Here is a 24,231-nt window from a genome sequence, read left to right on the forward strand (position 1 = left end):
AATATTTAGCCAATGAGTTACTCGAGGCGCACAAAATCATTGAGTTGAATTGTTGTCCAGAAGAAAACACACTTCCCATTGGGATGTTTTTTGAAGCCATAGCTGATCCTGTACATTTCTTTGACACCCCTGAAGAGAATACAAAAAAAAAAACGATTATAGAAGAACAAGATTCAATTCTTTGGAACGATCTCATACCAGCCGCTGATGCTGCGACGCTACCAAATGCGGTATGCACGTGCCAATAGCTTGTACAGGAGCTGCCAGGTGACGACTGAAAGACGCGTTCTTCCAATTCTCAGCCTGAATTTTTCATTCAGTCTGTAGTGAATTCAACCTACTGCTAGAAAGGGGACTAAATATGATGTTTTTTTTTTCACGGTTTACAATTCACTATAGAAATTTTTCGCACAGTTCTGCTTGCTTAAAGCTTGGGAAATTATTTGCGCACCGTTATTCAATTACAATCTACTAAAATACCACGCTCTCACTTTCCGTGATAGCTAGGAATGTTTTTTAGGCGTAGTGCTCGTAAATAATCAATATTTTTACCCCAGGTCACGTTGGCTCTGTCGCTTTTAACGCGATTACGTTAAAAGCCCCGTGTCGCAGAAAAGCAGGCGTCGTTGGGAGTAAACGAAAAATTCACACAATTTGAGAGCAGCAACCTCAGGGGCAGGTGGGCCACCTTGGTCAGGTGAGCTTGCGACGGCATCTCTACCTGCTCACCAGATTGTGAGCAAAGCCACTGTTCCTAGTGGTCGTTAAACTAAGGATTAATTATTATTTATCTGATATCCACAGCCCCATTCGTCATTACGGTGGGGGGTTACAGACACAAAAGTATTGCGCACAATACAAAATGAAAAACACGGTTATATACAAGTAAAAGAAAAAGAAACAAAGCATCGGGCGAATGGTTTTGAGATCAGTGAAAGAAATACATGAATACCTTTTCATCAGTAAACAGGGATGTCATTAGAACTAACACGAAATGGAAACAGACGCATGCCCCTACATGATAAGTTGGACAAGGCTGTCATCATTTTTAATCGCGACCTATGCCAGCAGTGATACGAAAACCGATATGAAAGGAGAGAGGAAAAAACACTACAAATAGGGAAACACACACGTACACGAGCATTATCATAAATAGAAAAAAAGTTATCACATACAGTCGAAACCAACAAACCTCGTCTACAGTGAAATGGAGCCATAAAAATAAAAGAGAGAAGTGTTTCATCTCAAATCCGCCAGGCTGTTTAATGAAGAGCAAAACTCGTCACTAGTTGTGCTGGCAATGACAGATGAGGGCAATTCACTATACATGCGAGAGGTTGCTCAGGAAGTGCAACCTGGGTTGCACAAGCCCCACCGGTGGCAGCACCTGTCACTGCAGGGAAGGGGCACATCGCTTAACCGCTGCACCCACCACTGCGTATGGAGTGGTATGAGGACTCCCAGGGATAGATTAAGGTAATATCGAGAATGACGAATGCCGCATATATGGCCACTTACCCATTAACACTATCACGCCATACCCTTACGGTGGCTATCACGCTATCACGTCATAGAGCTTAACTGGCCTTTCCAGTTTTTATGTAATGAAGATTGTTTGAATGGATCCGCTGTTGAAAAGTCTGTAAAACTAATTTTTTACGCACATGTTGGGACAGTCTTGTTAGCCATTTACTGGAAGACGAGCATAGCGTGGTTTGCAAACACTGGCTCCATATCAAACTGGATTCTTTTTTTTTATTCTCAGGTTATGGACACAGCCAATCTTCGCTGCTTTCCTGTGAGTCCTTCCCTTCCGTAGCAGTAGACTTGAACCTTCAAAAGGGATACAAATAAAGTGAAGACGCCACGTTCATTTGTGTTGCCTGACGAGCATTAAAGCAGGATTGTGCGGAACTATATAGCCTAAAGTTATCAATATTAATTGTGGGAAATCAGTGTTGCAATTTTCATCATGTTGGGCTGAAGGTGGGGGAAATAATCTTATAAAATGCCACCACTTGTCTTTCTTTCGCAGTTCCTGACGTCACTTTTCTCTAGTTTCAGCCACACAACCTGAGTAAGCTTTGGCTGCAAGCCTAGTCAGATAAAACGTGGGAAATAGACAGGCAGTCTCCTAGCCTGCCACCACAGTTTCCATATACTACGCTGCTGCATAACGTTTAACCTCGTGCCCAGTGGGCCATCCGCTCTGGCTACCGACGCCTGTTAGCAGTAGATGATACAGAGCGCTCTCAGGCACTCTAATTATTGTTTGACTGCCGATCAGGAAGCCTTCGAACACGCACCTAATCACACATGTGCAGTATGCGGTAAACCTGAAGACTGAATTTAATATATTTTTTTTTACAGTTTTGCAGTAGCCATCGATATCAACATGCCAGCACAATCAGTGTTCTCGAAATCACAGGCGTCAGGCATAGCGAAGGTGTGAAAGCATCCGTTGCCGACAGTACTATGAAATCTGTATAAATGCTTGTCTTAAGAACAGGACAGGGTCCTAAAGATAGAAGTTCCTTATTGAAAGGGGTATTAGCCTAAATATCAAAGGAATCTGTATTACAAAATTTCGAAACTCAAGATAGCATTTATTGAAGGTATAAAACATTGACAAAAATGGATGAAAAATATATTGAGACTACTGAAATCCGCTACCACTTCGTGTCAAAAGGGACGCTCTTACTATACATCCAGAGAACAGGGATACAAAGGGCAGGAAGATTTTATCACACTCGTTTAAATGCGCTGAGCTGAAATCTGGGAATGGAGTGTGACCAGTTTAAGAAGACTGCACCTATAAGTGGCCGGCAAGCTTTCTTGTTGGTTTTTTTTCGTACCTATTCATTTTTTGAGTGGTACTGAGGAGCATATTTCAATGCCATGATGGCGCAACAGTCAGCTTATCTCTTGGTTTTACATAATTCAATATGATCAGTTTCGATACGTGGTCTATACTTGAGAGATTCACACTTGATATGAATCTTGCGGCAAACCTCAGTTGTAGAAGAGCGTCCTCGTACCATTATGGAAAGGAAACTGTGGAATATCAAATCATGCTAATCTGTAATGCTCACCCTAAATTAACTGATATTGCAAAGAAACGTAAAACGGCTCGCAAATTTAAGAGTGAATGCTGGAATTTCATATTACTGTCTGTATGATTTTGTAATCCGCGGTCTTGCTATCTTCCTTCTTTTTTTCTTTTTATTTCTTACTTCCACCCTGAACAGAGCATTCTCTTCACTGCTTGCCTTTAAATTTAGGGACCAACTTTTTTTTACTTTCCTTTTGCTATTTGCACAGCCTGTTAAATTATGTTTTCATATGTACAGTTTGTCACAGTACAATATTCTGGATAATGTTGCTTGTTGTTGTATAACTGTTGTGGAGAGCGACTGCTAAGCACCACTGCTGCTGCACCATCGGCGCCCTCTGAGGCCAGGTAATCAGGAGGATGCGTTTTCTCATTTTGCCCTGCCTCAAGGGCAAGAACTATGTATTACCTCAATAAATCAAATAAAAATAAATAAATAAAATATAAATATATCGGAAGCACCTCCTTAAAGCTGGCTGTAGAGACGTTGCAGGGCCAGAGCCGTTCGCATTACTGACGTGAACGCTTCCTCAATTATTACTGCAGAGAGAAGTTTCAAATGTTTTAGCCGCGAAATTGTCTATGTCCTTTTGCCTCCGAGCAAGAACATGTTCATAGAGGCCATTTTCACAGCTTGCCCAAATAATTAAATTAGAAATCTTCATTGTATAAGCCACTGAACTCTCTTTCGCGATTGACTTTGGCGAACTTGAAAGTGCTCTTTGGCATCGGAGCATGAAGTTGGGCTAGTTGGTCTTGCATGACTATAAGTTAGCCCAAAGGGTAGGACGTTAAGCAAAAACGACGACATGAGAGCTACTAACAACTGTAGCTTTATTGCCAGCGGTGAAATTAGATAAATCGCATCGCTCCTTTGAAATGCTTCGCTTACAATAACGCTTCAGCTGCTATTAGTGCTCTTGTGGAGCTTGTACTTATCGTTCCATCTTTTTCACTAAATTATAGTCGTGCTGTTTGATTGCGTCCAATGAAATAGAGATTGTCTTCACAAAAATGCTTATGTGCGATTATCGCATGCCGTTTTACAGTTCACGTGACCTAACACGTGGTTTCTTTAACGCTTAACTATTCTAACGCTTAACTAATGAGTATACGCTGTACACACAGCGTGCTGATTTGTGATTAAAGCTTTATTAGAAGTGGACTGCGCAGGAGCTCCGACGCCAGGCAGCTGCTTGCGACCATCCTCTACTGCCTAGTCTTCGTGGGAGTGGTCGCACTGGCTGTCTTCGTCTACACCGAAACGATGGGAACCGGTGAGGCTTGCTATGCTAGGAACAAGTTAACAAAAACTATAGCCGGACAGTCCACTCTAACGTCATAAGGTGGCCACCCGTCGGGCCCCATACGTTAGGAGAACCAATTACACTATTTTGCGATAAATCTAATAAACTTTGCATTTACTTAGAAGCGTGGAATGCACCAGCCGTGCGACCTGTAAGTGCAGTGGGGCTTATCTGTCTGGAGGGCTTTCGGTATAAGAAAGAATGCGCTGGTAGTTCTCGCGTGTTTCTTGTTGGTGATTAGTAACCCAGCTGCATGGTTTTGAGCCGTGCATGTGGCCAGAGACAACGCCCCTCAAGATCTGAAGATCTGCGTGCCGAAAAACAGCATGCCACTACTGTACTGTCCACTACATTCGGAGTGTCAGCGGTGCCTTTAAAGGAACGATGGGGACGTATTAAAGTTTGCGTGAATCAATAGATGCGCACGTTGTTATGACTAAGCAGCTACTTTAAGTGGAAACGGAGCTTTAAGGAGATATAAAACGTAAAATAAAATGCAGTGCCGCCACCATCATTCGTTTAGCAAGCAAAATTCCAAGACAATTTAATACGTGAAATACTTGTAGCTCCTGTTCAGCTACGGCAAACTCGGCCTAACATGGTTCGGAAAACACGGCGAATCGGAAGGAGTGCATGCCGGGGCTGAGCTGAAGCGCTTTTTGCTGAACTTTCCACCCGAGAAAAGTGTGCCCTACTGGCCTTCGTAGATATTCGAGTGACGGGGAAATCCAGAAACTGGGAGCAACGCGTTCTATGGGGAACTTGCGCTGAAGTTTGCGGTGCCGATTGCAGCGCCGTAACACACTGCCTAGCGAGAAGAGCAAGCAGTTTTGGGTAGTACTCTTACTACTTTTCCGCGCCGCCTTCAGGCGCTTATTGGCGTGAGCCTTCGCGCTCTGTCGAAGGCGCACGTGCCGTGCGTCAGCTATCTGGGCTACGCCGAGAGAAGCTAGGCAATGAATGCTGTCAGCCAAACGCGGGTATCTATTCGCGCAGAATGTGTTCTCTTGTTTGCAGCGGCCCAAGCGGCGGACAAAAGCAGTTTTGAGTCACCGAATGGAACAGTTGCAGTGCCACCTTGGCAGCGCAGGTTCCCCATTGCGCGTGTTTCGGCGATTAGCTCTGCACATCGCTTGGAAGCCGCGGTGTTGGCGTGGAAATCACCCCAATATCAGAGTACCTGGAAATATATCGGCAAAGACCGGTTCTAGAGTGAAAACATCCTGTTCCAATATTGGGCCGATTACATGCGCAGCTTGAGTTCACGCAGCCATCATCGTTGCTTCGGCCCGCGCGGTGGCTGAGACGCATGTGGAATTTTTTAACCTTTTCCTTTCGCATCTGTCTGCACTTTGTGTTTATGAGCGTCCCAGCTTCGGACTAAACAACAGACGTGGCCCGTCTGTAAAAGAACAGTGCTTACCGCCGATGGTCGAGCCAGCGGAGGAACGCGCGCAAATCCGGAAGCCGACTTTTTCGGAATGTGCTACGCCGTATACATGCGATGCAATTCACGCTTCGCCGTTTTCTCGGCGACGGGGCAGGCTACATATGTTTCATTAGTGCGGATGCTTGGTTGTAAGCTACACCGCGTCATTCACTTTTGCACGATGATCGCGAAATCGTTTTCGGTTTCGACCTGCCGAGTTTGAATAGAGGGATGAGAATGTTTTTAAATGTAATGTTCTGGGAAGAAATGATTTTTTAACTGCCAGAAGGAAGCTCAGAATAGTGTGGTTTACAAATAACGCAGGATGCAGCTGTCCTCAGGTCCCTTTAGCAGCAAATCGTATGCCGCCTGCCTCTGACCAGGGCTCTACTCTATTTCACACACAGACATGTGATCTTGCGTAGTTTTCTTCAGAGACTTTATAATTAGCAGTGTAGGAACGGCGGCAGTCAATGAACATGAAAAATCTATTGGAGCAACTTGCCGCAGATCACTTAGCAATATCACAATTGCCTCCATTGCATGTGTTCTTCCTGCGTTTATTTTGAGGAGGTTAGTGTGGTTTACGTGTTGAAGTTTCAATTGGGGCTAAGAAGCACTCCGCATTGGAGACAAGCGTTCTAACTTCGACCATGTGTGGTTCTTAACTTTAACTATAATCCCAGTAGACGGTCACTTGGCATTCTGCTTCTACCAAATGGTGTAAGAGGATGGGAGGGGAGGATTGAATTTCAGCAAAAACAATTCAACAAACAAATGCCACGACGACGGGTGGTGTTCTTAAGCTGGGCTGGACCAAAGGCATAGGTAGTCATCATGCGCTCTGAAAAAGTACTTGCACTTGCACAAGAAACTTAAAGCGCGTTTATACTTCGAGGTAGCGCGCGCGCGCGCGCGGCACGGCGCCGTTACGTTGGCCAAAGCGAGACCCTCTACACTACAACGGCGCTTGACCGTTGACGGGTTCGGCGGCTTCGGTGCACCCCGATCACACCAGCGGCAAGTTGGAGCATGTGTCTATTTAACGCCGAGCGCGCCAGCCTTCGCCGGCCCGGCGAAACCGCTTCTGCCTCTCGTCGGCCCCGGCGGCGCTGCTTCTCAAATCTACGAAAGATGGCGCGTCGAACGTTCCGCGCATCATCTGCGCATGCGCTTCTCCTGGCGCAGCCGCTGAACCGCGTCGGAGTGGTGGAACCGTTGGGTGGAACTGTAGGAGGGCCGCCGAATTCGCGCCTGGAGTAGCGTCGCCAAGACGTGGCTGACCCCCGCCGGCGCTCGCCCGCGCGCCGATGACGTCGTAGTATAAACGCGCCTTTAGAAATCGGACCACTCACGCCAGCAGTTCCCGGGCCTTTCTAGGTGCGTTTGATATTTAAAGATATCATTGCAGTTACAGGCACGTGGTTCCTCTTTTTCGACAACATTGACCGTGTTCCGCACAGTACAGCTAAGAGACACCTTTAGCATACCGTGTGCTGTTACCTTTATGGAAGCACGGGAGCCCGCCCACCGCCGGTGAACTCGCGCTGATTGGTCCCGATGCTGCAGGCGCGCGCGCAGCTGCCGGGTGCCTGGCGCCATCTGGCGCCGTCAAGGCGATTTGCACATGCGCGTTGGCTGCGCACGGCCTCCCGGTACTCCGATACCGGAAACGGCAGCACAGTGCACGGTATGCTAAAGGTGTCCAATGTCCCATTGTGGGCCGGCTCGACGCAGATAGGAGCAACGGGGATGGCGCTGGCAACGACGTCTTGCGGAAGCAGCGGGAATACAAGAGGGACGGCAAGGCCGGCCGACGTGCTCCTCAACACCCCGTTCACAGAAGCATTACACCACGAAGACCAACTTTAGGGCCACGAACGGTGGTTCCAGGTGATCTTACACTGCCTTAATTTTCTTCGTAGAACTGACTTTTTCTCAAAGCCGAAATTAGACAAAGAACTTTGCGCTGCCAGCAAACTTTGTGTTCGCGGCGCGAAATTATTCTAGAATATCGTGCAACGCATTACAAGCTAGTTTTCTCTGACGTACGCTAAGTTTTGAGACCCAGGGTAAGGAAGCATGTCTGATGTTTAGCACAGAGTCGCCATCATGCGGCGGCGCACGTTTCAGGGCGAGCACAAAATCACTGAACTTTAAATTTACGCGCGAACCATGCAATCAAGTTGGCGACACTGATTACAATGCTTGGCAGTAAGCTTCACAGTCTCGTTCATCTACGTCGCAAGTGAACACACACACGTCACTGCCGTACGACTCCTAACCCTGAGCCCTAATGGTCAATAACGAACACAGCAAACGAGACATCCACCTCAAGAAGGGAGGCTTCGAGCAACAAGCTGTTTGTGTTATGCCTACAGTACATATATTATCCACGCAACCTTGGTCGTGCAGGCTCGGAAGACGAACCTTGGAAACAGCAGGTGCAGATGCGTGTCTGCGCGTGTGTAGTCAATGGTGGTTGCTGCAACTCTCCTCCTAAGCAATGCTTTGAAAAACTGCTGCTCCCACAAAATCTCAAAATATTAGAACTGGTGGGCTTTCAGTGAGCGTGCAGGGCACCTCAGGTGGTACACGTGCGCTGCTCTGTTGTGGACAAGGCGCAAAGTTATAGCAGTAGCGGTTGTAAAGAGATCGCCCACTGACAAATGCCTTGCTAATTTATGCGCCATTTTCGACCAAAAAAAAAGCAGGTTGCTGTGCCTCGGCAGTATAGGGCAGTATAAAAAATGAAGTGCGCTAGAGAACAGCTAACTCCCTTTTTACTCCGATATAGGCGTACTGGCGTTTAGAGAATGAGAAACTGTAAAGGCATTCTGGCTACTTCGACCTCGGATGATATCTTTTTGCGCAAAAAAGGTTAGGTAGCGAGAGCCATGTATCGTAACGTTTTGTTATATCTGCAACCTCAGTGACCACCCAGAAGACGAAGCGAACCTGCGGGACGCGCGCAACACCTGGGACCACCCCGCGAGTAACGACTACCCGCCCGAAAACGGCTACTCCGCTGCAGACGACTACCCCACCGCAACCGCAAACGACTACTCGGTCGAAAACGACTACTCAGATTCCCTTGAAAGGCGCTCAACTTGCCGCAAAGGTGATCAACGATTCTCTGAACTATATTTACGAGCCGTGCAACGACTTCTACAACTTCGTGTGCAGCAGATTCAATGCGGCGCCTACCGTCCTATTGAAGGTGAGATGGGTTGAAAAAAAAAACTGATTTACGTGCTTGGTTCAAGTGATCTGGCTTGTATTTCAGCTTCAAATTTAGGAATTATTTGAAAGTCTCTCGGATATTCCTGCGCAACTACGCACAGCCTGTGCATTCCTACATACACATTAATCATATGATAGCATATGTAGGCTGACGGTTTCATAAAATACAAATTGCCTTAAGTCCGCCGTTCGTAACCTGCTATAAATTGACCTTTTATTTGCTATTTGTATTGCTTCGTTAGAACGAGGCAGCGCTGTTTTTTGTGCTTTGAACTGGGATTTCAAGCATGCCCTTTCCTGGGCACTGCTGTGAAGCACACTGCGCTGAGGATCAAGTCGTGTGTGATGCCGTCTCAATGTAATCGAAAATCCACCACTCCAATCGTTTATCAGCAATGCTAGTTACCGATGTGTTTTTAAGGGTCAAGAACTGCAGGCGAAGGCTAGCTTATTTATTTATTAATTGATTCTGATTTCCCATTAAGGTGAGGATACGGGAGGGACACTGGCACTGTTAACAAAAAAAAGTTTAAAAGCGATGTAATCTCGGTAAAAATACCACCAAATCAGGGGAGAACCAATAAACATCAAAACTAAACTACTTTTGCATGGTAAACCAGAATAAAAAAGTGATATAAAAATAGACCAAACTAGAAGAAAGCATTAAAATTTACAAAAACAAGTCAAATAAGGATTAGCTGCTGATGCATTCTTGCTGAAAGAGCTTACTGATCCGGAGTTCCCGGGTTCGAACCCGACCGCGGCGGCTGCGTTTTTATGGAGGAAAAACGCTAAGGCGGCCGTGTGCTGTGCGATGTCAGTGCACGTTAAAGATCCCCAGGTGGTCAAAATTATTCCGGAGCCCTCCACTACGGCACCTCCTCTTCCTTTCTTCTTTCACTCCCTCCTTTATCCCTTCCCTTACGGCGCGGTTCAGGTGTCCAACGATATATGAGACAGATACTGCGTCATTTCCTTTCCCCAGAATTATTATTATTATTATATTGATACAGCAATCCTAGCTCCGGAAATCCGTATTTTCACTTCTGTAAATTGTTGCCATCTAGCATAAAGTATTTTACATAAATATACAATGTCTCTCTTCGCCTTCCATTATCTCGCTTCAGATGGAAGCAGACACATATGAAGCAATCAAGGGTTCGCTCTCCAGCATCGACGTGCCATCCAGCAGTCAAAGCGCCTCGGAGAAAGCAGCTGCCTTGTTCCGAGCTTGCGTCCGCCTTGGGTCCGACCCCAAGAGTTCGGAGGTGGGAAGCTCTGTTGATTTAACTACGAATCTCGGCGTACCAAACGCAAGGAAATGACGCATACCCTACAATTCTGGACGAAAGCATTTTTGAACAGGAACTAGTTTATGAAGACAATTTTTTTCATATGTTGTAAGTTTTCACTATAACAATAATATTTCCCCAGATCTCCCGTCGGCAGGTTTGCATTTTTCTTGCTATTAACATTTTTGCTGTAGTCAAAAGCGTTCCCCATCTGTTTTTAAGGCAAAAGCTTTTAACGGCTCATGCTGCGTCCTTCCGTCCGTCCGTTACGCTCTAACCTCCGAGATCACCCTATTACGCTAGCGCGCGGATAATCTCGGAGGCCATGTTGCGCCATTGGTAGTTCACTGTGCATGCACGAGGTGACGCGACGGGCGCGAGCGCCGCGCAACCTCTCTCCTAGCGCTCGCTTCAATGGAGTTTCAGAATGTGGGCAAACGCAAGTACTTAATTAAGACCTTAACCACACATCAGTCACACAAGCAGCAACACCGCGCTAAAGGCTTTCGCCTAACCGCACTTTAGGTCAACAAAGTGCCGCCTGAATTTTTGCATCAAAAGAAGTGACGTCCGAGCTATCAATCTAATTGCGAAATTTGGGGCTGTGAGCTGTGCAAGTCACCTGTGCTACTACAGTATTAGGTCAAAGAATGTGTGGGCACTGTGGTTCTATGGCTGTGGTATCGCAAGTTACGCTCTCTCGATCCCTGTGTGTACGACCCTTCCGACCAAAATGTGCCGCTAGAACGTTACATCTAAAGACGCAGCAAGTTCTGCTCAGACGATTGCTGAGCTGCGCATTTTGTACTTCTGCAGGTGAAATCCCTGAAGCCTTTCCTCTCCCAACTACGCCTCGACATGTCCAACATGCAGTCTGACCGGAACTTCGACATACCACGCCTGATTACCCAGCTGTCCGTGGAATACGGGTTCCCAACCTTCGTAAAGTTCGGCTTGATTCGGAAACCACCAGATTTCCCCAATAATACATTGGACGTACGCAACTTTTTTTACAGTGTCATTACTAGGATCAGCGCCTAGCATTAAGTTTTCTCCAGCAACTGTATAAATCTTACTGGTGGCTTTTCTACAATGATGTTAATGAGCTACTACAATTATAGATCAAAGTATGAATCTAAATAACAAACATTCTTGGGAACAAGGATTTATTAAGCGTGGAAAAATTTGGCATAACGACATGACCGTTAGTAGTGGTGCTCCTGTAAAGGCCCAAAGGGTTGCAGAAAATGCATATGATGATGATTTGCAGCGTAATGAGAAACCTTAACTCTCCCACAGATGAGGATTCACAAAGAAGATGAGGACTGGATGCAGAGACAGCACCGGCGACACAACAACGCAAGCTTGGCGCTGTTTTACGAAGGCTACGTGCGCCTTTACGATTCGAACCTCGACTCTGCGGCGCTCGCTACGCGAATCGTCCGATCAGAGTATACCGGTGCGTACACCTGCGCTCTAAAGAAGCCAAACCGTAATAAAGGAGGAGGAGGAGAAAACTTTATTCTACTCTGCGGTTCGGGGGCATCTTCAGAGATGCTCTATACTTGGTTGTATCCCCAGAAGTTTCCTCTGCCGAGCTCGTGCAATTTCAATCAATGGTCGGTTGCCCTCAGTCCAGGGCTCCGCTGGCCACTGCCGCCCGTTGAGCTCGCTGTACTAAAAGCTTGTTGGTCTTCACAGGGGTTGCTGGACGGCAGTCTCTCCCATTGCTCCGCACTCAGGTTTTGTATTTTGGGGACCACGTCAACGTTTTGACAGGCGCCTGTGGTGGGATATAGTGTGGGTTTTTCGTCGCACCAGGGACATTTGTCGACGTATATCGTAGGGTGCATTTCTTTCGTTTTCTTGTATAGAAATACAGCTTTCGGCTGGATATTCCTGCTTTGTAGCAGGAACAATTATGCGTGCATTAACACTCTGCTTACTTTTACACGTGCGGCAGGTGTTTCTTTTCATCAAGCGTTTATGATTAGCTTGCAGTCGACAGCTCACCACTGGGGACTCCATAGCACACGGACCTTCCCGCCGATGTTTTCGCGCAGGAATATGATAATTGCGCGATGAACAGGTTGTTTCTGGATGCTTACTTCTATAGATGTACTCGTGACGGTTGCCAAAATTACAACATGCATGCACGATTCAAGAGCTTTCATATTTCGTTTTTAAAAAGTGACTATCGAGACTTGTTCTGTCATTTCGCCCTCTCTTTCTCCATAGTGCGGCAGTTCATAGTATCTCTCCGCCGGAACCGGACCCCGCCTACTCAGACTACTGTGGGCAAGCTGGGATCCTTCACAAGAGGTTATGTGTCAGAAGGTTTGTAGAGGTCTCGTATGTCACACGCACTATAACTTCGCCTAATGTGTGGAGCCTTTGTCAGAAGTTCAAAGCCCAAGAGGCGTTGAGTCTAAGCAGCGTTGGGGAGATCTTATAACATCCGTGGAAGTTATAACTACAATGGCCTATGTTCTACTGTGACTAAATATGTGCATAGATGGTGACTTCTGGAGTGGATTGTGATGTTGACTGTGTGGATTGATTGTGTGCATAGATAGTGACTGTGGGAGAGGAATGTGTGCTATTATAAGATACTGCGCATAGCGGGGTAGATGCGACAGGCTTTAGGACGTTAATATAGAAAGGACGCTACGGTGGAGCAATTGCCGGCAGATAAAGCAAGGCTAACCCCACCTGTAGCATTCAACACCTCAACTCAACTTATAACTTTCGAACGGGGGTAACAAAGCCTCTGGTCCCTTCAAGAGAGATGAAATGCCTGGGGTGCACAACGAGCTACACAGAGTTCATTTGATGCACCATGAATTTCTGGTTTTCCTATATGAATAAGACCTTTACCATCACAGAAAGTAACAGTATGAGTGGACCTTCTGGTGCTCGATGTTACAGTGAACATGGGAAACATTAATGCTCTCTCCTACTCATACCACATGGGAAGCCTATACACTTTCTCCGCGTGCGCTGGCGTCAAGTGTCAGTGTAACTCAACATTCGCTCCAAGTTCTGTCAGCGTGACACTACAGTCGCGCCAACGATAGTACTAAACTTCACCACCGCGCGTCTCCTCCAGCCCACTGGTTGGGTCTGATCACGCATTACACGGACAACGTGTTCAAGGGTTCGGACCCTGTGCTCATATTTGACAACGCTGCTTCCATCGTGGTTCTGCTCATGGACCATGACCGCATGTCTCGCGATGATTCCCGGCTGCTGCTGGCCTGGAGCCTGCTTCGTCGGCTTATTCCGCTCGCCAGCGGCCAGATGATGGCCTCCACGGTTTCGAACCCGGCCTTCGTCCCCGACTTCTGCTACGAAACTGTCACTGGCGTCATGTCACTTGCAGTAACGCATCGGTACTTCAGCACTGGTACGTATGTATTTTTTCTTTGTGGGATTAAGCGCAGCCAATGGTGAGGTCCGGTCGATTCTACCCAACGGCCGAGACGCTTTGTACAGACGCATGAAAGCCGTGGGCATATCTGAGTAAGCAATGACAAAGGATGAGACGAACTTGAAATGGCTATTTTAAAATGGACAGCTTATAGAATAGGCCACCAGGTGTCGCTAACCAGATGGTATCCCGATTATGTTGATAAAGAAGTTAGGACCAAAATCCAAGCAAACATTAATACAGGTAGTGAACAAAAAGATAGTGGATGAGAAAGTCCCCGATGAATGGCGATTAAGTAGAATGAACATGATATATAAGGGAAAGGGGGACAAAGCAGACGTAAGTAACTATCGCCCCATAACAGTGACGTCTGTGGTTTACAGGGTGGTGATGCAAATTATAAAGGATAGACTGCAGGCTTGGGTGGAGAACGAGGGGGTGCTAGGGGAACTACAGAATGGGTTCCGGAAACAAAGGAGGTTGGAGGACAATCTATTTTCATTGACACAGTGTATAGAAATTGTGGAAAAGGAACATAGGCCCTTATTGCTAGCATTTCTGGATATTAGGGGAGCCTATGACAACGTTACTCAGGAGCATTTGTGGGACATATTGGGCACATTGGATGTGGAAAATGGAGTAATTAATCTTTTAAAAGATATATATAGAGGTAACAGAGTGCTCATAAAATGGGAAAAAAATGTATCAGGGCCTGTAGAGATACAGCGGGGGCTTAGACAAGGATGTCCTCTGTCCCCTTTGTTGTTCATGTTGTACCTGCAAGGTTTGGAGGCCAAGCTAGAGGGGAGCGGACTAGGTTTCAACCTATCTTTTTTCAAGCAAGGGGAATTGATTAAACAGACATTACCGGGACTAATATATGCGGACGATATAGGGATAATGGCTGACAACAAGGAAGACCTGCAGAAGTTGTTAGACATATGCAGTACAGAGGGAGATAGATTAGGCTTCAAGTATAGTAAGGAAAAATCTGCAGTCATGACATTTAATGAAGAGGGTGGCGAGCATAGAATACAGGAGTTCGTGCTAAAGGTAGTGAATGAGTACAAGTATCTTGGGGTGTGGATAAATAACAGTGTTGAGTATCTGACAGAGCATGAAAAATATGTAATGAATAAAGCTAGTAGGAATGCAGCTGTCATGAAAAATAGGGCACTGTGGAATTACAATAGGTATGAGGTGGTAAGAGGGATCTGGAAAGGGGTGATGGTCCCTAGCCTGACCTTCGGGAATGCGGTCCTGTGTATGAGGCCAGATGTTCAAGCAAGGCTGGAAATTAGGCAACGGGGAGTAGGGAGGTTAGCTTTGGGAGCACATGGCAATACACCAAATCAGGGGGTACAGGGTGATATGGGATGGGCGTCTTTCGAGAGCAGAGAGGCTAGCAGTAAGATAGCATTTGAGGAACGATTGAGAAGGATGGAGGAAAAGCGGTGGGCTAGGAAAGTTTTCAGATACCTGTATATAAAGAATGTTGACACGAAATGGAGAAAGCGAACTAGAAAATTGACAAGCAAATATCTGGACAGCAGTAAGGGGGCAAATCAGCAATTATCGGTTAAGAAAAAGGTTAAAGGAACAGAGAGAGCTTTGTGGAAAACAGGGATGCTGACGAAATCGGCACTAGAAACATACCGGACCTTTAAACAGGAAATTGTCAAAGAAAATATCTATGATAATTGTAGGGGAAGTTCTTTGTTGTTTGAGGCCAGGACTGGAGTTTTGCGGACTAAGAAGTATAGAGTCAGGTACCAGGAGATAGACACTTTGTGCATTGCGTGCGGAGAGGAGGAGGAAACGGCTGAACGCTTGATACTTTTCTGTAAAGGGCTTCACCCTACAGTGGAAGGCAGCGGGGCTGACTTACCCAAGGCATTGGGGTTTAGGGATAGTGAAGGGAAAGTGGGTTTTAAGAGGTTAGAAGTAACCAAGCGAAGGTTATCTGATTGGTGGCTAAAAGCAAGACAGGAGTAAAATTTCACAAGACATGGCTAGGTGGCTTGAGCCACCGCCCGATGTAAAGGGTTCAGCCGTATCCATCCATCCATCCATCCATCCATCCATCCATCCATCCATCCATCCATCCATCCATCCATCCATCCATCCATCCATCCATCCATCCATCCATCCATCCATCCATCCATCCATCCATCCATCCATCCATCCATCCATCCATCCATCCATCCATCCATCCATCCATCCATCCATCCATCCATCCATCCATCCATCCATCCATCCATCCATCCATCCATCCATCCATCCATCCATATGTCTTGTTGATTGCCGCGGGCATCACAACGCCACATGGTCCTTACCAAACGTACAATCTCCCTTCCTGGCCAAGCTCTAAGTGTTCTAGAGAGACTCAGAAAATCTATACATTCCATTTGATTCATATTAAAACTTTGGAGAGAAGCATTGATATTTAGCATTCCAAATGTAAGGAGCTACGCGGTCTCTGGCTGATTCGACATTTCATGGATGTGTTGCACGATCAGGCCTCAGAGTCATTGCGTAGACAGCATTCTTGAATCTTCTCGTTGCCCATTTTGCGTATTGCCGAATCGCCCGCGATGACTTGTTCGTGCTTCTCCAATGGTAACACCGTTTGCTAGCCGTCCCGTCGAGTGCACTGATGTATGCCAAAGGAATCTGGTTCAACTTGCTGAGCTCCCTGCGTGACAAGATCTCCGGAGCATCCTGGATCAAGAACCCCGTGCGAGATATGCTCTCGTCCAAGGCAGCGACAATGGGACTCCTCTTGGCCTACCCGAGCGAATTCTCCAACGATTCTCTGCTGGAGGCCTTCTACGGTGAGTGTCGATTGAGTGCCAAGGTGAATTGTCCACTTTCCTGGTAATTTCACCTTTTCACTGGTTAATCGCTTTATCTAAACGGTCGGCTGATAAAGTAGCGACTTTAATGCATGGCCTGTCGAGAAAGATTTCCACTATTTGTTCAGTTGAGACATTCTTCCTGTTGAGGAAGAGAGACGGGATAGATGCTGTTCCGGCCGTGTATACTTCGCCCGTTTTCAAAGCGAAAGCTTTACTGGCCTAACGGCACCGATTTCGCCGTGGGCTGCAGTTTGACCTTGAACGTCCTTGCTGCGGCGCTTCCACAGCAACGCATCACGTGACTTCGCCTTTGCTGCGCAGGGGCTACCAGACCACGTGATCTAGCCGAGCAGACGCGGCTTGGTGTCTGTAGAGTTGAGTGCGTTCCGCACACTGGATATGCAGCGCGCCCACTCTGCCAGCCTGGCAGGTGGCAGATAATGGTTGATCGCGAGAGGCTGGTCACCCAATGGACGATGAGGACCCCATTGCTGTAGTGCCGCGTGTCTCCCACAAGGTTGTCAGCACTAATGCATGCACCCTACATCTCTCTCTCACCACCACCACGTACTGAACCTCAAAGCGCGATTGAGGAGTGCACCGACCCAGGGGGAAAGTTAAGCGAACTTCTTTTCCTCAAAATCATCGGCGTATAAAATGTTGTAACGCCAACGTCACTGAACACAATAACGTCGACAGCTTTCGCTCTGTATACCCTGGATTAGCTGAACTACTCCACATTCATTTTTTCGTATTAGCCACTTTCTCGTTTGCGCTGTCTTGATGTAATGAGGATAAGCGAACCCAAGTAGCGGCATATGCGTATTTGGCAATTCGGGTAATATAAACCACCTACATGAAACCGGTTTCAAAAAAAAAATTGGTGGTGGTTTAGCTCTGGTTAGACCTATAGAGTGACGCGATAGCTACAGCTGGCCGAGTAGAACTCGCTCAGTCGAATTGCAAAGTCGTTCTGTCGCCGCTCCGTTTCGCTGGGCGTCCCTCCTCCGTATTCGTCCCACTTGATACGGCGCATGCGCACAGCTGTGGCAGCTCGGTTTCGCTGGTGCGCCGCGCCGCGCCGCCAGCAGCAGCAGCTGCTCCGCACCACGTGACAAACCTCGTGACTTGTTCCTGCTGCGTATCTGGTGTCCAGAGTACACATTCGGTTCGAGGTTGAATGCGGATGAGTTCCCCAAACTCACTCTATGGCGAATGTCATTCCAACTTAATGGTCTTAAATGTTACCGTGTAGCAGCCAATTAATGGAATTAGGTGCGAATGCCATTCGATGGGAATGACATTAAATTTGCCGTGTGTCAGGGGTATTAGTCTGTAATGCGCCAAACACGTGGTTGAATGTGTCTATCGAGTATATTACGCTATTTTTTTCTAATCTTAAGACATTTCCTTCCTTTAGAAATCCGAAAACACAAGACCCCGCCGCGGTGGCTCAGTGGTTAGCGCGCTCGGCTACTGATCCGGCGCGGTGGCTGCGTTTTTATGGAGGAAAAACGCTAAGGTGCCCATGTGCTGGGCAATGTCAGTGCACGTTAAAGATCCCCAGGTGGTCAAAATTATTCCGGAGCCCTCCACTACGGCACCTCTCTCTTCCTTTCATCTTTCACTCCCTCCTTTACCCTTCCCTTACGGCGCGGTTCAGCTGTCCAACGATATATAAGACAGATACTGCGCCATTTCCTTTCCCCCCAAAACCAATTATTATTATTATTATTAAAACACAAGACAAATCAGCTAGTGCATTTCCACATATGAGCAAGGATGGTTGAAAATAGACGTGGTCGCTGTAAAATATGGGAATATATTTTTAGTGCACTAGCAGTGCATACCCCAACCTGAGTTTTCACCGATGTTTGTCTGTCCGAAGCTCCTTTTCGTCACCTTGAGGTTGCTAGGGAAGAGCAGGCTCGATCTCACAAAGCCCTAGAGGTGGCAGCACCCGCCATCGCTGGGCAGTGGCGCATCGTTTAACCGCTGCATGCGCCACTGAGCCAGGAGAGACATGACGACGTTCACCAATCTGAGTGTGAAGTCGAGAATGACCAATTCGGCATATATGGGCATCAACCCATTAAAGCTGTCGCGTCATATTCTTAATGCCGAGGTTAAGCCCAATTTTTCACTTATCTTTGCGTGAAGCCTGCTTAACCTTGAGAACTGACCCTCGAACCGGAACGGAAGTGAAACCGAAGTGCTAGCGCACCTTATTAGCATTTGACCTAAATACGCTAAATCGTACACCATTTTGCCTTAGTTCTCATAGCTCTTATCACAATAATGAAATAAAAGTAGTCTTGAAATACCCAACTCAGACGTTTTAGGACTCCTATTTCGAAATACTTAAAATGCTTAAAAAGGCAGTGGCTTAACTTGGCTAACCCTGGAATTCATAGAAAAGCAAGGACGCTTGCTAAGCGCCTGAGGCTCGTCCATGGCAGCTCCACTACATGCTCGCGACAGCCGTTCTGTATATACCCACACGACCACGTAGCTATAACTTGGTATCACATGGTCTTACGCCACCCCAATCGGGATGTTATCACGTTGCTTCACACTAACCCATCGGATGCTCTCAAGGTCAAAGGTCAACACAAAGGTCACCCAATGTCAAAGGTCAACTAAAAGTCACAGGTCAAGGGTTCCGCACCATAACTGCAACACTTATGGTCATACACGCCTAACGTGGTTGGGCTGAAGGTCGTTCAAAGTCATTCTCCGCCCTACGCGGCGACTGCTTTACCTAGTGTAGTGAAGCTTTTCGCTTCAAAAATGGAGTTTTTTTTTTTGTCTTCAACGTTCCTCTCATCCTTTCATCGCAGCCTTTCACCACAGTTTTCCCGCTATTTCGAGCCTCTATTTACAGTAAATGAAATAGATACGAAAAATTGGGGCGGAATTTTTTAAAGCTTAGTGCTCCGCAAATGCTAAAAAGCGCTTCATTCTTGTGTGCCGTGTGCGCAGCTAGCTTTCCTGACGTTGGGCCGGATTTCTTCAATCCGTACCTGGCATCACACCGCCTGATGACGACTCGCACCTTTAGGAGCAACGTCAACGCGCAATTCAGGACAGCCGGGGCCAACGCTTTCTACAATGAGGAATCTCACAGCCTCTTCATCCTTGCCGGCATTCTACAGCCGCCTGTCTTCATCAACGACGCTCCGGCGGCGATGAACTACGGTGCTCTCGGACAGGTATACACGCTGAGCCACTTGTTCGCGCTACTTAAAAAACCACGACTATCTATGGGCACTAGAAAAAAGTTTCGTAAGATGTGACACTTAGGCGGGAACTTCATTCAAAACAGTTTTAAGGCGCAAGCCTTCCTTGGCTCATGAGTGGCATGGACAGAAGTTGTCTGCGCGAACTGTCAGCTAACAGTTGGGAAGCAGCTTTTGGTTGAATAAAAAGGCAGAAATTAGAAAAATAAGCAAAAAATGGCTAAGAAAATAACTATATAAAATACAAAAACAATAGATATAAAAATTAAAATTAAAGATGAGAACAATCAAAATAAAACACAAGAAAAACAAAAACGAAAATAATCACAATAACAAAATAAAAATGAAAAATAACAAAAACAAAAACTAGAATATATATCCTACATTTAGGGATAAAAAAAGTCGGCGGTAGTTTAGCTCTGGTTAAACCTGGAGTGACGCGATAGCTACAGCTGGCCGAGTGGAACTTGCTCAGTTGAATTTCAAAGTCAGTCTTTCGCCGCTCCGTTTCGCTGAGCGTTGCTTCATCTTTTCCCACTTGACACGGCGCATGCGCATAGCTGTGGCAGCTCGGTTCCGCCTGCGCGCCGCGCCGCCGGCAGCAGCAGCTGCTCTGCACCACTTGACCAACCACGTGATCAGCCACAGCGCCGCGCCGCCGGCAGCTGCTCCGCACCTCGTGACCAACCACGTGACAGCGTGGCGGCGCAGCCACAGGGTGGCAACGGAGCCACGGTGCCGCCACGCTGAAGGCTCGAAATGCCACCGTATACTGTAGCTATCGCTACAAAATGGAGGAAAAAGAGGGGAAAGCGAAAGGCTTTCGCATTTCCGCTGTTCAGTACACTTAAGTGCAATCCTGTAATTTTTTCACCGTTTTGTGTTTATTAGAAGAACTGCACTGCGGGCTACGATTCATGCTCTATAGGTTGGTGGTATGTAGCGTTTAATGCACCGAAGCTGAACCTCGGCTCCGGAAATCTCGACCACCGGGGCTTCTTTAACGTGCACTGACATCGCGCAGCACACGGGCCTCTACTATTTCGCCTTCATCTAAATTCGACCGCCGCGGCCGGGACCGAACCCGCGTCTTTCGGGTCAGCCGCCGAGCGCTATAACCACTCAGCCACCGCGGCGGCTGATAATTGATTCTGCATTAATATGCGTTGTGAGGCTAATTGGTAAATTCTTGAATTTGCTTTTAGAGCACATTAGGACGACATAGTCGTCCTTTACTGTGTCGGCTTTATGCGGGCTAAAAGAAACTGACAGTTGTTTTCCTGAAGCTGGAGCCAGACTTCTTTCCTTACCTACCACCGGCTTAGGAAAACATTACAGAACTGCTCCCGTTGCGTAAAACCGACAAGGCAGAAAGGTAATGTAAGGTCGGTTAACCTCAGATGCGGATGCTAACACTAATAATTATGTGTTCGCGATTTCAGTAGCAAACGGCCGCTGAGGTGGCTCAGTGGTTGTGGCACTCGGCTTCTGACCAGGAAGGACCCGAAAGACACGGGTTCGATCCCGTCCGCGGCGGTCGTATTTCTGTGGAGGCGAAATTCTAGAGGCCCGTGGTACTATGTGATGTCAGTGCACGTTTAAGAACCCCAGGTGGTTGAAATCTGCGGAGCCCTTCACTACAGCGGCCCTCATAGCCTGAGTCGCTTTGAGACTTTAAGCCCCCATAAACCATAATCCAGTAACAAACGCTCTATACATGCCTGGAGCGTGGTTTTCTCCGCCAAGTCTCACAAGTAGGGCACAGCATGCATCACAAGAGATTGTAATCACTTCTGTCTGCTTCGAAGTGTACTGCGAAGAACTGTTATCTCTTTCGTTACTGTGTAACACGTATTAACGAGTTCCCGCGTCACATGGCCCTGTCCGTGATTTTTACAGATCCTCGGCCACGAAACAATGCACGCATTCGATATTAAGGGTATCACAGTGGACGCCGGGCTACGGCCGGTTAACTTCAAAAATACGACAACGATGCGGGAGTACAACGCTAAGGTTCTGTGCCTTCGTGCATCGTACGAAAAGGTGCGTAACCCTGGCCTCGTTTCCCTACGTGTTAAGTATAGAGCTCGTTCGATCGAATAGCCGTCGACGTAGTCGGCACCGTGAGTCGGAAATAATCGGGGTCTGCGTAAAAAAAATCGCATCATAATATATTGTGGTTCTAGTGATTGATGGTTGATTAGGGTGTGTGACAGGCAATGATGAGTTAAAGAAATCAAAGCAATGAATTGAATAATTGACGAATTGAGAATAAAAAAATTTAAATAGGCGGCTCAAAAGTGTCGAAGTGATCAGAATTAAAAGCCAATGTTTGATTATGGTAATTAAGGAAATTTAAGGGGTGTAATTGATCAATTGATTTAGAGTCGAAAAAATGGAAAATGCGTTCAATGGTGACAAACTTATCGGAATGTAAAGTTAATGTTTGTTGATGCTAAGGTAATTGTGGGTGGTACAACGCAAAAACAGACGAATCCACAAAATGGAAGATACCACAGACGAGCGCTGTCGGTGTATTTCGTCGTCCTAATAAAAAGAGTCTTGTAAGAAAAAAAATTTAATAATCGCATCAGCATCACATGGCGCACCAAACGGCGTACGCTATCGCTTGGACTCATAAGCACAGCATAGGATTCTCCCAATGTTTTTTTTTCTCGAGAGCGTTTCGAAAACAATACTGGCAGTGTCATAATTTCGCTAACCCTGGAATTCAGCGAAAAGCAAGGACGCTTGCTAAACGTCTGACGCTCGTCCATGGCAGCTCCGCTACACGCTCGCGACAGCCGTTCTATACACACCCACACGACCACGTGACTATGGCGTGGTATCACATGGTCTTACGACACCCCCATCGGATGTCATCACGTGGCTTCACATCACCCCATCGGATGTTCTTAAGGTCAAAGGTTACCCGCCGCGGTGGCTCAGTGGTTAGGGCGCTCGGCTACTGATCCGGAGTTCCCGGCTTCGAACCCGACCGCGGCGGCTGCGTTTTGATGGAGGCAAAACTGTAAGGCGCCCGTGTGCTGTTCGGTGTCAGTGCACGTTAAAAGATCCACAGGTGCTCTAAATTATTCCGGAGCCCTTCACTACGGCACCTCTTTCTTCCTTTCTTCTTTCACTCCTTCCTTTCTTTACGGCGCGGTTCAGGTGTCCAACGATACATGAGACAGATACTGTGCCATTTCCTCTCCCAAAAACCATTTATTGGCTGGTTTATGGGTTTATGGGGGTTTAACGTCCCAAAGCGACTCAGGCTATGAGAGACGCCGTAGTGAAGGGCTCCGGGAATTTCGACCACCTGGGGTTCTTTGACGTGCACTGACATCGCACAGTACACGGGCCTCTAGAATTTCGCCTCCATCGAAATTCGACCGCCACGGCCGGGATCGAACCCGCGTCTTTCGGGCCAGCAGCCGAGCGCCATAACCACTCAGCCACCGCGGCGGCTAAAAAAACCATTTATTATTATTATTATTATTATTAGTATTATTATTATTATATTAAGGTCAAAGTTCTACCTAAAGGTCACTCAATGTCAAAGGTCAAATGCAGAAGTCAATGGTCAACTGAAGGTCATTGTTCAAGGTCAGAGGTCAAGGGTTGGACACCATAACTGTACCACTTACGATCATAAATGGCTAACATGGTTGGGCTGAAGGTCTTTCAAAGTCATTCTCCGGCCTACGCGACGAGTGCTTTACCTAGCCTAGTGAAGCTTTTCGCTTCAAAAAAATTTTTTTTTCTTTATTGCCTGACTTTGACCCATAACATTTACACAAAAAACACTCAACAAAAAACACAAAACGCTATGTACATACGACACTGTCGTGGTCAGCCATCATGAGTCTGGCTTCGTCATACAAAAAATCCCTGAGCTTATATAGCTTCAAGCCATTGCTCTCATCACCTACGCTACATGCTTCCAGGAGGAATCTAAATTTCGGGCGAGGACGACTGATCACAAGACGGACTCGGAGGGCTTCGTCGACTACGCTGGCTTGCTGTTGGCGCACGACGCCTACCGGAAGCTTCCGGACGAGGAACGCGCTGCTGTTCTTCCAGGCGTCGGCCTCAACGCCGAGCAGACTTTCTTTGTGGCGCACTGTATCAAGTGGTGCACCCCGGACAAGCGTAATAAGCGCATACCGGGCGCGTGGTACTGGCACAGGCGTTCCAGGTGTGTCGTGCCCCTGCAAAATATGCCCGAGTTTGCTCAGGCTTTCTATTGCAGACCGGGTGACGCTATGAATCCCGTCAACAGGTGTTCCTTCTGGTAGAGCAGCGACCAAAAAATAAA

At 47.0% G+C, this 24,231-nt stretch overlaps 1 protein-coding gene across 1 annotated transcript; it reads left to right on the forward strand.

The window, feature by feature from the left end:
- The first annotated feature begins 2,073 nt into the window (after positions 1–2,073).
- LOC144134464 (neprilysin-1-like) lies at positions 2,074–24,231 on the forward strand. The gene is made up of 13 exons (XM_077667375.1): positions 2,074–2,077; positions 4,286–4,389; positions 7,586–7,741; positions 8,782–9,068; positions 10,219–10,359; positions 11,200–11,379; positions 11,683–11,842; positions 12,622–12,720; positions 13,493–13,789; positions 16,450–16,647; positions 19,654–19,883; positions 21,810–21,953; positions 23,861–24,231. Exons 2-13 carry the CDS (start codon positions 4,380–4,382, stop codon positions 24,209–24,211), a joined length of 2,253 nt encoding a protein of 750 aa, XP_077523501.1. The 5' UTR covers positions 2,074–2,077; positions 4,286–4,379; the 3' UTR covers positions 24,212–24,231.

This window comes from Amblyomma americanum, chromosome 5 (genome assembly GCF_052857255.1).
Source record: "Amblyomma americanum isolate KBUSLIRL-KWMA chromosome 5, ASM5285725v1, whole genome shotgun sequence".
Classification (NCBI taxonomy): domain Eukaryota; kingdom Metazoa; phylum Arthropoda; class Arachnida; order Ixodida; family Ixodidae; genus Amblyomma; species Amblyomma americanum.

Coding starts and splice junctions, on each gene's coding strand:
- LOC144134464 (XM_077667375.1), top strand. Junction 9,069..10,218: donor CGCCTACCGTCCTATTGAAG/GTGAGATGGGTT, acceptor ATCTCGCTTCAG/ATGGAAGCAGACACATATGA. Junction 16,648..19,653: donor TCTGCTGGAGGCCTTCTACG/GTGAGTGTCGAT, acceptor CCGTGTGCGCAG/CTAGCTTTCCTGACGTTGGG.